This window comes from Piliocolobus tephrosceles, chromosome 16 (assembly GCF_002776525.5).
Source record: "Piliocolobus tephrosceles isolate RC106 chromosome 16, ASM277652v3, whole genome shotgun sequence".
Classification (NCBI taxonomy): Eukaryota; Metazoa; Chordata; class Mammalia; order Primates; family Cercopithecidae; genus Piliocolobus; species Piliocolobus tephrosceles.
Genome location: NC_045449.1, coordinates 40,221,566 through 40,235,563, shown reverse-complemented (window position 1 = coordinate 40,235,563; position 13,998 = coordinate 40,221,566). Strand labels below are relative to the sequence as shown.

General features: G+C 45.6%; 1 protein-coding gene and 1 pseudogene across 2 annotated transcripts; one reads left to right on the top strand and one right to left on the bottom strand.

Moving 5' to 3' along the window:
• Nucleotides 1–1,578: 1,578 nt before the first annotated feature.
• Nucleotides 1,579–3,660, bottom strand: LOC111529365 (C-C motif chemokine 4-like). Its single transcript, XM_023196281.1, has 3 exons — nt 3,224–3,660; nt 2,564–2,678; nt 1,579–1,971 (listed from the first exon to the last, which is right to left on the bottom strand). Exons 1-3 carry the CDS (start codon nt 3,297–3,299, stop codon nt 1,884–1,886), a joined length of 279 nt encoding a protein of 92 aa, XP_023052049.1. The 5' UTR covers nt 3,300–3,660; the 3' UTR covers nt 1,579–1,883.
• Nucleotides 3,661–7,059: 3,399 nt separating this feature from the next.
• Nucleotides 7,060–8,001, top strand: LOC113222034 (annotated as a pseudogene). The gene has a single exon (XR_003308193.2). The product of XR_003308193.2 is annotated as a protein JTB pseudogene (transcript).
• The last annotated feature ends 5,997 nt before the right edge of the window (nt 8,002–13,998 follow it).

Here is a 13,998-nt window from a genome sequence, read left to right as displayed (position 1 = left end):
TGCTCTCCAGCGGAACTTTCTGTGATGAAGGACAGAAAGTCCATAATCCATGCTGTCCAACATGGGAACTAGCCATGTGGGGCTACTGACTATTTGAAATGTGACTAGTGCGACTCAGAAACTGAATTTTAAATTTTATTTCATTTTAATTAAATGCAATGCAAATGTAAGTAGCCACTTTGCCAGTGGCTAACATACAAGACAGCTCAGATCTAGGCAAATGAAAGCAGAAACTACGGCCAAGCGCATTCTTTGCTGCTAGCCTCTTCTCACACCTGTTTTGGATGAGCTCTGCCTCCTAACCTCCTTCTCTCAGTCCCAGCAGAATCTGAAGGAGGCTTCCACTGGGACTCTGGAATGACAGGGGTGACTAAGGGCAGGACAGAAAGGGAATTGTCTCTGTTTTCCCCAGAGAAGTACAGGGCCCCAGTTCTGCTTTTGCATAGGACTAAGAACACTCAAATGATTTTCAAGGTAGTCTCTGCTTTGTCCTTACTCAACCAGTCTCCCTTTTGAGGACCACAGAGGTGTGTCACTAGGAAAGGAGTGCAGGAAAGGGCCTGAGCCTGGGAGCTGGCACTGGCCAAGGTCCTGTTCTGCTATGCACTCACTGAGTGGCATGCGGCAAGTTACTTCCCAGGCCTTGGCCCTCAGTTTCCATAAAATGAGAGGGTTGGACCAGATGGTCTAAAGTTTCCTTTTAGCTTTAGTAGACTACGAGTCTATGTCCTGAAGATCAGGCTTTATTGTGCATGTAATTCTATTTCGGAGCCGTGTTGTCTCTGACCCATGGAATAGGCAGTTCTAATTGAAGGATAATTAAGTAGAAGTGGCTTTAGGTTACTCCTGCAATACTTCCAAACAAAACCAGACCTCCATCCTACTGTCCTCATGACAACACTTCACAGTAGCTTGGGTTTTAGAGTGCTGATCTTTCAACTAACTAATCTAATCCTCATGATGACCCTGATAATTGCTAGGTCCATTTTAATTGAAAAGGCTGAAGCTCAGAGAGGGAAGGAGAGAAACTTCCAGGTGCCTGGTCCTATGATGGGTGCTTTACACATCACCTTGTAACAGCCCTTGGAAGTGTTTAATATTATCCCCATTTCACAGTTGTGAACACTGAGGTCTAATAAGGCAAGATGACTTTCCCAATGTTATGCTGATAATAAGATGATGAAGACACTTTTTTTACTCTTCTTCCCCCTTTGCTGTGCTGCTTCCCCTGTTTACAACTTCCCCTCAAGATGTTGAAATGATAGGCTCCTTTTTTGGGGCATTCTTTCATGACACTCCCCAAGCAGACCTACGAGCCTCAACAAGTCACTTCACCTCTCTGTGCCTCTGTTTCCTTAACTGTGAAACTGGGGACAACAGTCGCTACTTCATAAGGGTGTGAAACGCCTCATTGAAAGCACACAGTGAGAGCAGGTATGAAGAGTGCTCAGCCCAGAGCTCATATTAAAATCTCAGCAATTGCTCATTCTTACTGTTTTGGGAAACTGTAGCTTGTCCCTCTCAATGGTACCAGGCAATTCCTTTTACCCCCAAATCAAATTAAAATCACAAAGAAACTGTCTGCATTTTATTTTGAAGTTTTATTATGAAAACACATGGAATTAACGGTGTTATCCATGTATTTGCAGCAGCAGAGAAACAGTGACGGTGGACCATCCCCACAGGGGACATTTATCCTTTGGCTAAACAAATATAAATAATGGAAATAACACCTAATACAATAACACAGCACATAAAAACATTAAATTCAGAGAAGGGACAGGAGCTGCGGAGAGGAGTCCTGAGTGTGGAGGAGATGCGTCTCATGGAGAAGCATCCAGGCTCAGGTGGCCTTCCCTGAAGACTTCCTGTCTCTGAACAGCTCAGTTCAGTTCCAGGTCATACACATACTCCTGGACCCAGGTCTCACTGGGGTCAGCGCACACTTGCTTGCCTCTTTTGGTCTGGAATCTGTAGAACAAGGAGCGGACAGATGAGAATCCCATGACACCTTTGAGGTCATCTGGTTTTATCCCTTGCCTGTGGTCACCATCTTCCTTCGCCTGATCATGGTCCATGTGGGCAGCTCTGGTGCATGGGATCCTTCCTGGGGCAGCGCTGGAACCAGACTCCCTGTAACTTCCACCCACTGGATTTAGCTGTGGGCCCCAGGGGTTGCCCAGATTAGGAATGAATGGACATTGCAATCAATATGACTAGATCTCCCCATTCCCTGCCAGCCTGGCAGTGACTCTTCCACATGTCTTTCTAGCACGATTTGAGAAATCGGTCCCTATCTCATGGGACCTGTCCAACTTCCCCTGCTTTCCTGTCCTCTGGATAACTTCCTCCCCAGGAACCCCCTTCTCTCTTGGCTCCCACTCAGCCGCCTTCGGCACTTGAAAAGTGAGTTCATGACCTGCGTCCTCACTGCTCTCAGGGAAGCCTTCAGCCCTGAGAGCTGCCTCCCCACTGCTCAATCACCCCCTCCCCAAAACAGGCCCCCTTTTAAAATCCAGCCCTCACCCTTGCCTCCCAGAGCAGCCCAGGGGTCGATACTCACACCACAGCTGGCTGGGAGCAGAGGCTGCTGGTCTCGTAGTAATCTACCACAAAGTTGCGAGGAAGCTTCCTCACGGTGTAAGAAAAGCAGCAGGCGGTGGGAGGGTCTGAGCCCACTGAAAGGAAAGGCCAGGGTGAGATCAACACTGCACATGGGAGCTGTTTATTCTGGCTTCTAATTTTGCTTTTTCATTGGGCATCCCTGTGGAACTACCAGAACCCCAAAGAAGGTCCCTTGTATCCATTCCCACCTAACCTGAGCAGGAGTCTTATTCTGAATAGTGGATCTTCAGAGAAGAACAAGAAAGAAATCTAGAAGGGTGGAACTGGATTTAGTCTCAGAACACATCGCACCCCCTTCATGTGACAGATGGGGAAACCAAGGCACAGAGAGGGACAGGGCTTGCTTGAACAAGTAATTAGAGGCAGAGCCAATTCAACAGTCTGACTTCCAGCCCATCCTTTTCCTCTGCTGGTTGCTTATTCTTAAGAAAATAGGAACTTGAATGTTATTGAATATCTACTAGACTCTACATTTAGCAGCAGACTTCGTGGCAATCTTCCTAGCTGCCTTTTGTCCCATCCCCAGATCCCACAGCTAGAATAAAAGACTCTGCCTACACCTTGGCTGTGGAAATAGCAGCTGCGAAAGTAGACTTACTTGGTGCTGAGAGTGCTGGAGAGCAGAAGGCAGCTACTAGCACGAGGAGAGACAGGACAGTCACGCAGAGCTTCATGGTGTTGGTGGAAGAGAGGTTTTCTCAGAGGTGAGGCTACAGAACTCAGAAGCTTCAGAACCCAGCTGTGTCCTGTGCTGATACTGAGTTGGGAATCTCTCTTTATAGAGACTCTGAGGCATGGGACAAATGTGGGGGCTCAGGAGAGTGAGTGGAATTTCCATGGTAGAGATGATGTCATGGCTCCTGAAGCTAGCTGAGTGAGGAGTTCCTCTCAGCTTCTCTTGCCCAGGTCAATGTCATCATAGAGCAAAGATGAGGGAGGTTCAAGGGAGAATAAAAGGGAAGTGGTACAACCAAAGGCAGCGACCGAGACTGGGGAGAGAGCTGCAACCCCCAGAGGAAAGATGAAATGTTCACACCTGCTACAAGTGGCTTGTAGACAAGAACTGTGCTGCTCTTGGTGGTTGGCACCCCCAGATGCTGGAGGGTTCATGTCAGCCTTTCCAGGCTGGCCACAAGCCTGGCCCCCAGGACAAAGGGGGAGCCAGGACTCCCGCATCCCCTTCCTGTGCCTACTTCTGCTGAGCTGAGTGCCACTGACTTTTGTGCCCCATATGTTTCTTTGGACATGAAGAGTCCAGCATTGGATGTGCACAGGAACCCAGGAGGGTGACTCAGGAACATTTGTAACTTCTTATTGGACAATTACCTTGTATCAGGCCCTGGGAAAGCTGTCTTACACATATTATGTCTAATCCTACCATAACCCTGAGCAGGGGTGTGTAATCTCGTTTTACAGATAAGACAATTGAGGATTCGAGAGTGGTCCACTGATGCGCTCAGTGCCACAGAGCTGATGAATGGCACTGCCAAGATTTGAATCAAGATTCATCTGACTCCAAAGTCCACTTTCTTTCCATGCTGTAGTCTCCAGAATAAACATAGAGTGTGATCACAAAGAGAAACCGTTGACTGATAGACTGCTAGGAGCTATTCCACACTCAAAGACCGATTGTATTCGGACTTAATTCAGGAAAGGGATAGAGCTAGTCTGTCCTAGAACAAGGAGGGAACGGAGGAGAAATAAAGATTTCAGGATATTTTCCTGGACCAACAAAAGAACAGGACAAATAAACCAGTAAGAATCAAGTTTGGAAGACCCAGATAGAGAATGTTCTTCTAGTATAAAAACAGGATTGAGCTGGGTGTAGGGCCTCACACCTGTAATCCCAGCACTTTAGGAGGTCAAGGCAAGTGGATTGCTTGAGCCCAGAAGTTCGAGACCAGCCTGGGCAACATGGTGAAACCCTGTCTCTACAAAAAAAACAAACAAACAAACAAAAAAATTGGCTGGGAGTGTGATACACACCTGTACTCCCAGCTGCTCAGGAGGCTGAGGTGGGAGGATCACCTGAGCCCAAGAAAGTCCAGGCTGCAGTAAGTGGTGATTGTGCCACTGCACTCCAGCTTGGATGACAGAATGAGACCCTGTCTCAAAAACAAAGCAAAGCAAAGCAAAACAAAACAAAACAGAATTGTATACCTAGTAATAAGTTTATCTGTGTTACAGACAAAATGTGTAATCTAAAGATGTGGGTGTGTCCCAGCCAGTCCATGGGGAATGTCTGTGCTCATGTTAAGCCCTGACTGGTTTGACAGTTGCTGAACATCTGTACAGAAAGTGAAGCTTACAAAGGCCCTGCATACAGGAGTGTGCAAAGTTGGACAATTGAAGGGAATTAAGATAACTGGATCAATATCTCTATCTACGTTTAGCTCTACTACTCTAACTCACCTGCTCACCCCTAACCCCACATTGTTACCTGCTATTCTCTGAGAAAGAAAACAGAAGAGTAAAAAGAGGGAGCCATGACTTCAAACTATACTACAGGGCTACAGTAACCAAAACAGCATGGTACTGGTACAAAAACAGACACATAGACCAATAGAACAAAATAGAGAGCTCAGAAATAATGCTACATACCTGCAACCATCCGATCTTTGACAAAGTTAACAAAAACAAGCAATGAGGAAAGGACTTCCCATTCAATAAATGGTACTGGGATAACTTGCTAGCCGTATGCAAAAGATTGAAACTGGACCCCTTCCTTACACCATGTATAAAAATCAACTCACAATGGATTAAAGACTTAAATGTAAAACCTAAAACTATAAAAATATGACAACCTGTAAGACAACCTAGACAATACCATTCTGGGCATAGGATCTGGCAGAAATTTCATGATGAAGATGCCAAAAACAAATCGCAACAAAGCCAAAAACTAACAAATGGGATCTAATTAAACTAAAGAGTTTCTGCACAACAAAAGAAACTATCTGCAGAGTAAAGAGATAACCTACAGAATGGGAAAAAAATATTTACAAACTATGTGTCTGACAAAGGTCTAATATCCAGAATCTACAGGGAATTTAAACAAATGTAGATGCAAAAACCAAACAACTCCATTAAAAAGTGGGCATTGAACATAAACAGACACATTTCAAAAGAAGACATACACGCAGCCAAGAAACACAAAAAATGCTCAACACCACTAAACATTAGAGAAATGCAAATCAAAACCACAATGAGATACCATCTCAAACCAGTCAGGATGGCTATTTTTAAAAAGTCAAAAAATAACAGATGTTGATGAGGTTGTGGAGAAAAGGAATGGTTATACACTGCTGGTGGGAATGTAAATAAGTTCAGCCATTGTGGGAAGCAGTTTGGCGATTTCTCAAAGAACTTAAAACAGAACTACCATTCAACCCAGTAATCCCATTTTTCGGTATATACCCAAAGGAATATAAATCATTCTACCATAAAGACATGTGCACATGTATGTTAATTGCAACACTATTCACAATAGCAAAGACATGGAATCAACATAAATGCCCATTGATGATAGACTGGATAAAGAAAATGTGATATATATACACACACACACACACACACACACACACATATATATGCCATGGAATACTTCTGTCAAAAAAAAAAAAAAAAGAACGAGATCATGCCCTTTGCAGCAACATGGACGGAGCTGAAGGCCATTATTCTAAGCAAACTAACACAGGAACAGAAAACCAAATACTGCATGTTCTCACTTACAAGTGGAAGCTAAACACTGAATACACATGGACACAAAGAAGGGAACAGCAGGCACCAGGGCCTACTTAAGGGTGAAAGGTGGAAGGAGGGCGAAGATTAAAAAAAAAAAAAAAAAAACCACCTATTGAGTACTATGCTTATTACCTGGGTGATAAAATAATCTGTACACCAAACCCCCACAACACATAATTTACCTATATAACAAACCTGCACATGCACCCCTGAACCTAAAATACAAATTAAGAAAAAAAGGGACCTACAGCATCTGGGAGCCAAAGGAGAGGTTGGAGCAGGATCCTGGGGTACTTCAGGGTCATTACATGAAGTACAAGGTCATCGTACCTTAGCATTCTCCCTCACTCCCCCACCCGCACACACAAGCTGCACTTCTCTCCTCTGTTCTCTCCCCCTTTTCTTTGAACAGCTCTTGCTTTAAATGTTCTGATCTTCTCCAAGACCCTTGCCCCCAGCTGCAATGTTCCGTGTTCCCTGGTAGCACATGTGTTGGTACCTCTCCTGACTTTTCCTAGTCGGTGCAGTTTCATCTTCATGCATCAAGGGCCTTACCTTAAGAGAAGCAGGCCGAGCTCATTCCTAGCAGGCGAGGCGCCACCGACCGCTGAAGACTACAAGCCCCAGCGGGCTGCGACGGAACGCGCCCAGGAACACCGGGCCCCCAGCTCGGGCCAGCGCTCGAGGATCATCCACAGGGCTAGATGGCTGCGTCGGGGACGGGAGCGGAGGTGAGCAGGCGCTAGGGCCGTGTCCCCCAGCCGGCCCTTCCTCCAGCGCTCTGTGGACCCCGCAGAAGGCGCTCGCCTTCCTAGCCCGCAAACGCGTAATCTATTTTTCTCGCTGTGGCAACGGGGACGTCCCGCAAGATCCTCAGCTCCGATAGGCAACTTCGGCCTTCCCTGCCCTGACCTGGAACCTCTGGGAGGGCTGCAGAGTAAGTGCCGCCTCTGCGCTCTGACGGAGGCACGAGGCCTGCGGAATAGGTCCCTCTGTTCCGACAGGTGCGACACTTAGCGCTCCATGCCTGCGGGCTCCGGGAGGCATGGCCTCCCCCAGGGCCGCCACCTCTGCTGGTTGCTCTGTGCTTTCACCTTAAAGCTCTGTCAAGCAGAGGCTCCCGTGCAGGAGGGGAAGCTGTCAGCGAGCACCTCAAATTTGCCATGCTGGCTGGTGGAAGAGTTTGTGGTAACAGCAGAGTGCTCTCCATGCTCTAATTTCCAGGCTAAAACTACCCCTGAGTGTGGTCCCACAGGGTATGTAGAGAAAATCACATGCAGCTCATCTAAGAAAATTGAGTTCAAAAGCTGCCGCTGAGCTTTGATGGAACAACACTTATTTTGGAAGTTCGAAGGGGCTGTTGTGTTTGTGGCCCTGATCTTCTCTTGTCTTGTCATCATTCGTCAGCGACAACTGGACAGAAAGGCTCTGGAAAAGGTCCGGAAGCAAATTGAGTCCATATAGCTACATTCCACCCTTTTATCCTGGGTCTTAGAGACCCAATCTCAGACAGTGAAAGTGAAATGGACTGATTTGCACTCTTGGTTCTTTGGAGGCTTGTGGTGGAATCCCCCTTTCCCCGTCGTCTTCTTTCAGATCATTAATGAGCAGAATAAAAAGAGTAAAATGGTTTCCTTCCCTTCTGTAACTTGGAGCAGGAAGTCATGGGAGCAGAGAGGGAAAGGAGGTGGCTACTTAAGGCCCCAATCTACCAAGTCTTCCCCACTACTTCTCCCTTGTTTTCCCCCTCTTCTACCACTTATTTCAGACTTCTGGGATACAATTTCAGTTAAAACGTTTATTTATCACTCAAAACTTATTTCCCCTCAACCCTATCCCCAAAGAAGAAATAAAATCATAGATACATAACAAAAAAAAAAAAAAAAAAAAAGAGAGAGAGAAGCAGAATGTGTCTCATGTTCTCTGGATTCACACAGACTTCATTATCTATGACATTTTTATTCAACCCAATGTACTAACCATCTGCTGTTTGTCAGGGCAGACAGAGTTGAACGAAGCCCCATCCCTGCCTTCGAAGAGTTCCGTGTCTAGAGATGGCATTGACAGTGACAGAAATAACTATCCCACGAGGTAGAATAAGCTAAGTGTCATGTCAGAGGAAGAAACACAGTGTCAGGAAGCCTGAAGGATGGAGAAGGCTGTCACTCAGCTGTAGATGAGTAGCTCCAAGTTAAGTCTCAATCCCCACCAGAGCAGCTGTCTGAATGAGCAGGGTGGAGGGGTTGGGAAGATGCCTGTTCTGGGTTTCAGGAGAATAATGATTGATAAAATGGGTGATTAGTCATCACTGAGCCATACAATGAGTTTGTTGACTTTTGTTTCCTAGCCTTGATCCGATCTTTGGCTCATGGAGGTAAAAGGTTTTGAGGGGTCTTCGTGAAGATCCTAACAACAATACTGTGTCTGCACCAGTGGAAGTCCACACTGAGAGTAAAAAGGACTTATATCATTTTGTTTAGCCACCCCAAGATTAACTCCCCCCATCCCAAGATTTAGGCACTGGTGCCATTTGGAACTCCTGGAGGGCAAATGTGGAGACTGGAAAGTCAAGGGGAGCCAATAAACGATGATAACAAATGACTCTCGAATACAAGACAAAAAAGATGCTCATGTTCTCTAGAGAAACTTCCCTGACCTCTTTCCCAAGTAAATCCTGTGTCCTTCCCTGTGCTCCTACAGTCTCCTGAACTACTTCCTTCTTACCACCTATCACATATTGATCTATTCTTGTGGTTGCCTCCCCAACTGGAAAGTGAGCTCCTTGATGCAGAAACTGTGTTATGCTTATCTCCATGGAGGGGATGCGATGAGTAATATGGACTCAAAATGTGAACCCCTATATAGCCAAATGAGTAAGCTGAGTATGAGTGAACTGGGTGTTCTGACACTCCACCCAAAAGGTGATTCCTCAGCCCTGATAGTGTGGTACTTCCCCTTCTCCCCCACACTCAACCCACACATCCAGCAGTTTTATCATAATGGATGCTACTCTTGGACTCAATTCTTTGTAGCTTAGGGTTGCAAGAAGTGACAGCAAGGGTCATCCATAGTTCCAGGGACCTCCAGTCAGAGGGCCACCCCCTCACCCCTGAGCAGGGAAGCTCTTCTTTCCCCCTCATTTGTGGTCACTTAGAGGTTTCCCCCTCCACATTATTGACCACCGCTATATTCTTAATTCCATTCTGGGCATTTTTACATTTGTCTTGTTGTGTTATCCTCAACTTTCCAGTCTGCAGGCAGGCCCAGCAGCCATAGCAGTAACGTGACCTTGAAAATGTCCTGGTATTTTTTCATTTTCCTCAGCATATCCATGGCCTGTAGTTTTACCTGATCCCAATCTGTTTTGCCACTGAATAGATTAGGAAAGCAAAACCTAGAGAAGTGAAAAGACCTGATCAAGGTCACACAGGATGCATGTCAAGACCCAGAGTCTTCAACTCCCAGTTCAGAGATGACCAGAGTCGCTCTACAGGTATGACCCTCTGAGATTACACGTAGAGGCAATCTCTGATCATAACAGACTCGGTCAATCTGGACTTGCTGGCCTCTCCTAGAGTGCTGAGGAGACCACTGGGTGTTGGGGTCAAGAGGTAGCCTCCAGGAGGTGGGATGGGTAGAACTAGAGAACCCCTGGAGGGCAAATGTGGAGACTGGAAAGCTTGGAACATAGGGTCATTTGCCAAGATAATAAACCAAGAGGCAAATCCTGTGGTTTTGCCAATATGGTGTCCAAGTCTCTTTGGAGGAAATGGGAGCAGAAGCTGAATTGTGAATTGAAGAAACAAGTACACAACTATCCAGAGTGCAGAATTCTTCAGGATGAAATTCGTAGGACAATGAGCTGGTTGGAGCAGCTCATCAGTGACTGCCACACTCTGACCACGGAGCTGGCCGGCCCCGCTCTTCTTACCGTGGAAATGGACCTTGGTCACCTGCCACAGCCTGCTCTTAGTTGTGAAAGGTAGAGATCAGGAACTTCAGGAGATGTTAAATTCCTGAGAGAGGGGTAAAGCCTCACCAGCAGTCATGAGATCAAGAAAACTTTCAGTATTCCTTATGAAGCATCTTCCTTCAAATTGTTTCTGGCCTCTTTCCATGCAGGTCATAGGGAATACTCCAGCAAGAGATGAACATAATTCAGTACAGCCTTATCGAGTACCTACTATGTGACAGGCATTGTGTCCGAGGGTGAGGGTATGCACTTTAGATGGTGATAGTAAAGTGTTAAGGAAGGCTTCAAAAAATGTGAGACCTGAATTTTTTTTCTGAAAAAAAAATTTATAGGCCAGGCATGGTGGCTCATGCCTATAACCCCAGCACTTTGGGAGGCCGAGGTGGGTGGATCATATGAGGTCAGGAGTTTGAGAACAGCCTGGCCAACATAGTGAAAGCCCATCTCTACTAAAAATACAAAAACTTAGTTTGGCGTGGTGGTGTACTCATGTAGTCCCAGCTACTCAGGAAGCTGAGGCATGAGAATCTCTTGAATCTGGGAGGTGGAGATTGCAGGGGGCCGAGATCGTGCCACTGTACTCCAGCCTGGGTGACAGAGCAAGACACTGTCTCAAAAAAAAAAAAATTATATTAGTTTGGTTTTCTTTTATAGAAAATATACATGGTCATTGTACAAAATTCAGAAAATATAGGGAGGCATAAATAAGAAAATTAAAATTGCCGTATCATTCTGTACCTAGTTTTGTATTTTATTATTGGTACTTAATGTTCTTTCATGAAGTAGTATATCTTATTGTTGCTTAATCTTCTTCTGTGTCATTACAAACTTAAACATTACTCAAAAATGGCATGAATATATGCATATTTTATTGCATCGATACACCAAAAGTATTTAATCACTTTACTATTCACATCAGTCCATTTACATGGCTCTAACTTTTCTTTATTACAGGTTGAACTGAGATTAGCCAGGCAAAGACAGGGACAGGGGTATACAGGCAAAGAACAAGAGACCTGCACTTGTTTTTGATGTAAAATGGACATATTGAAATAGTTCAATAATAATAAAACGGTAATAGTAATAATAGTAGATAGCACTTAACACAGCACTTACTATGAACCAGTAATGTTCTCTGCCTTTCATAGATATTAATGCATTTAATCCTCACAGTGGCCCTCTGAGGTAAGTGCTGTAACTATCCCCTTTTAAACATGAGGAAACTGAAGCACAGAGAGGTATGTAACCTATGGCAAAACACACAGCTGACACACAACAGATTTGAAGCTGAAGCCAAGAAGTCTGGCTCTACAGCATGAATAAACCAGAAAAGGGAAATGTGCTGTATTATAAATTTATGTTAAAAGCATAATAGCCAAAGTTTCTGTTATTCTAATGTAAAATGTCTTTTCCATTTTGCATTTTGCATATCTTTGAACAGCAAGATCCATGGATTTCCTGTTTTCCTTAGAAAATTTGAGGAATTACAGGACAGGGTTGGTGGCTCATGCCTATAATCCCAGCACTTTGAGAGGCCGAGGCAGGCAGATCACTTGAGGTCAGGAGTTCAAGACCAGCCTGGTCAACATGGTGAAACCCTATCTCTACTAAAAATACAAAAATTAGCCAGGCGTGGTGGTGCGTGCCTGTAACCCCCGCTACTCGGGAGGCTGAGGTGGGAGAATCACTTGAACCTGGGGAGAGGCGTAGGTGGGATTGGAGGTTGCAGTGAACCAAGATTGTGCCACTGCACTGCAGCCTGGGCGACACAGCGAGACTCCGTTTAAAAAAAAGAAAAAGAAAAGAAAATTTGGGGAATGATATAGTGTTTTTCCTTAATTGTTCTAAGTATTAATCCCTGCAGCTGTCATGGGATGTGCCCACTTTTGTAGTGTTACACTCTGCCCTGTGGTTTATAAGAAGGGGAAATTGTGCTTTACCAAGTCAATACCTCCTTCATTAAAATCAGGGAAGAGAACTGCACAAATAAGGAACCACAGGTAGTGCAAATAGACTGAGTCTTGATTTTCAGGAAGTCTCAGCATGGCAAGCCACGAGGCCAAAGAGGTAGACAGGGATCAGGTTACAGAGAAGCTTCCATTTCATGCCAGAAACGATGCAGAATGTTTGCAAGATGTTAAAAGGAGAGAAACTGAGACTGATTTGAGTTTTAACAAAATTATATTGGATGCTGTATGGTGGGATAGATTAAAAAGAGACAAAACTAGGCCAGGCATGGTGGCTCATGCCTGTAATCAATCCCAACACTTTGGGAGGCTGAAGCAGACAGATCACTTGAGGCCAGGAGTTCAAGACCAGCCTGGCCAACATGGTGAAATCCCGTCTCCACGAAAAATACAAAAAATTAGCAGGGCTTGGTGGCATATGCCTGTAATCACAGCTACTAGGAAGGTTGAGGCACAAGAATTGCTTGAGCCTGGGAGGCCAAAGGTCTCAGTGAGCCAAGATTGGGCCAGTACACTCCAGCCTGGGCTACAGAATGATAAGAAAAGAAAGGAAGAAAGAAAGAAAGAGAGAGAGAGAAGGAAGGAAGGAAGGAAGGAAGGAAGGAAGGAGAGAGAAAAGAAGGAAGGAAGGAAAGAAAAGGAAGGAAAGGAAGGAAGAGAGAAAGAGAAGGGAGTTGCTAGTACCCTCTTCTAGTTGTCATGGTGAGAATCCATAAGAACCTGACCTAAGACAGGCAGTGGGAATGGTGAGAGGCAGATGCATGTAAAATTGAACGTAGACTAGAGCTGGTGATTGAACAGGTGTAGGAAGTGACAGAGAAAGAGATGACAAGGGTGACTCTCAGCTTTCCAGCTTGGAAGATTGATAGGAAGAGGCACCTTTTATTGCATAGAGAATATGGAAGAAGGGGCAAGGGACCGGGAGAGGGATCAGATCCAGTACCAAGACATACACCCTGACCTACTGCACACATGTAAGAAATGGCCAGAGAAAATAACAAGGACTCAGGACAGGAAACAAGGGGCTGGCTGCAGAAAGAAGGGGCTGTGTCAATGAGACATTGTCTAAGATGTAAGACAGGGGACTCCAGGCTGCTGTTTCTGCCTGAAGGAAAGGCAGGGCCCACACCTGCTGCAACCTGACCACACAGACCACATATGAGAAAAGGAGGCCAAAGCTGGGCCAAACAGGGTGTCATCATCAGTGAACCCATCCCTGGGGCACCTGCTGCCAAAGGAGATAGCAGGGGGTGACACTCAGGGAAGTGGAGCCTCAGGGCCAGAATCTGGAAGGAAAGCAATGCCCCGCGCCAGAGCACGGGCAGCAGCACACAGTGCAAGGGAAAGACGCCGCAGAGGACAAACTGCTCAGCCAGGATTCCCCACGCTCGGACTGGGACTCTTTGCTGGACCAAGGTGGGGCCTCACAGAGGCTGAAATGAGCCAGAACACTGGGACACAAATCAAATCCCTCCATGCTGAAGGGTCCACGGTGTTGACTGCTGGCTACTTTCTGTCACCACCACCTGAGGAATCTTGGGTGGTCTGTTTCCCAAATATCGAGACCGTGACACCATGGCCTTTTTCTTCCTTTCTTTTCTCTTTTTCTTTCTTTCTTTCTTTCTTTCTTTCTTTCTTTCTTTCTTTCTTTCTTTCTTTCTTTCTTTCTTTCTTTCTTTCTTTCCTTTCCCT

What these genes read in the sequence shown, in the direction of transcription:
- LOC111529365 (XM_023196281.1), bottom strand. Translation starts at nt 3,299, where the DNA reads ATGAAGCTCTGCGTGACTGTCCTGTCTCTCCTCGTGCTAGTAGCTGCC. An exon ending in TCCAGCACTCTCAGCACCAA is followed by an intron (nt 2,679 to 3,223) that starts GTAAGTCTACTT and finishes CTTTCCTTTCAG; the next exon opens with TGGGCTCAGACCCTCCCACC. An exon ending in TGCTCCCAGCCAGCTGTGGT is followed by an intron (nt 1,972 to 2,563) that starts GTGAGTATCGAC and finishes CTTGTTCTACAG; the next exon opens with ATTCCAGACCAAAAGAGGCA.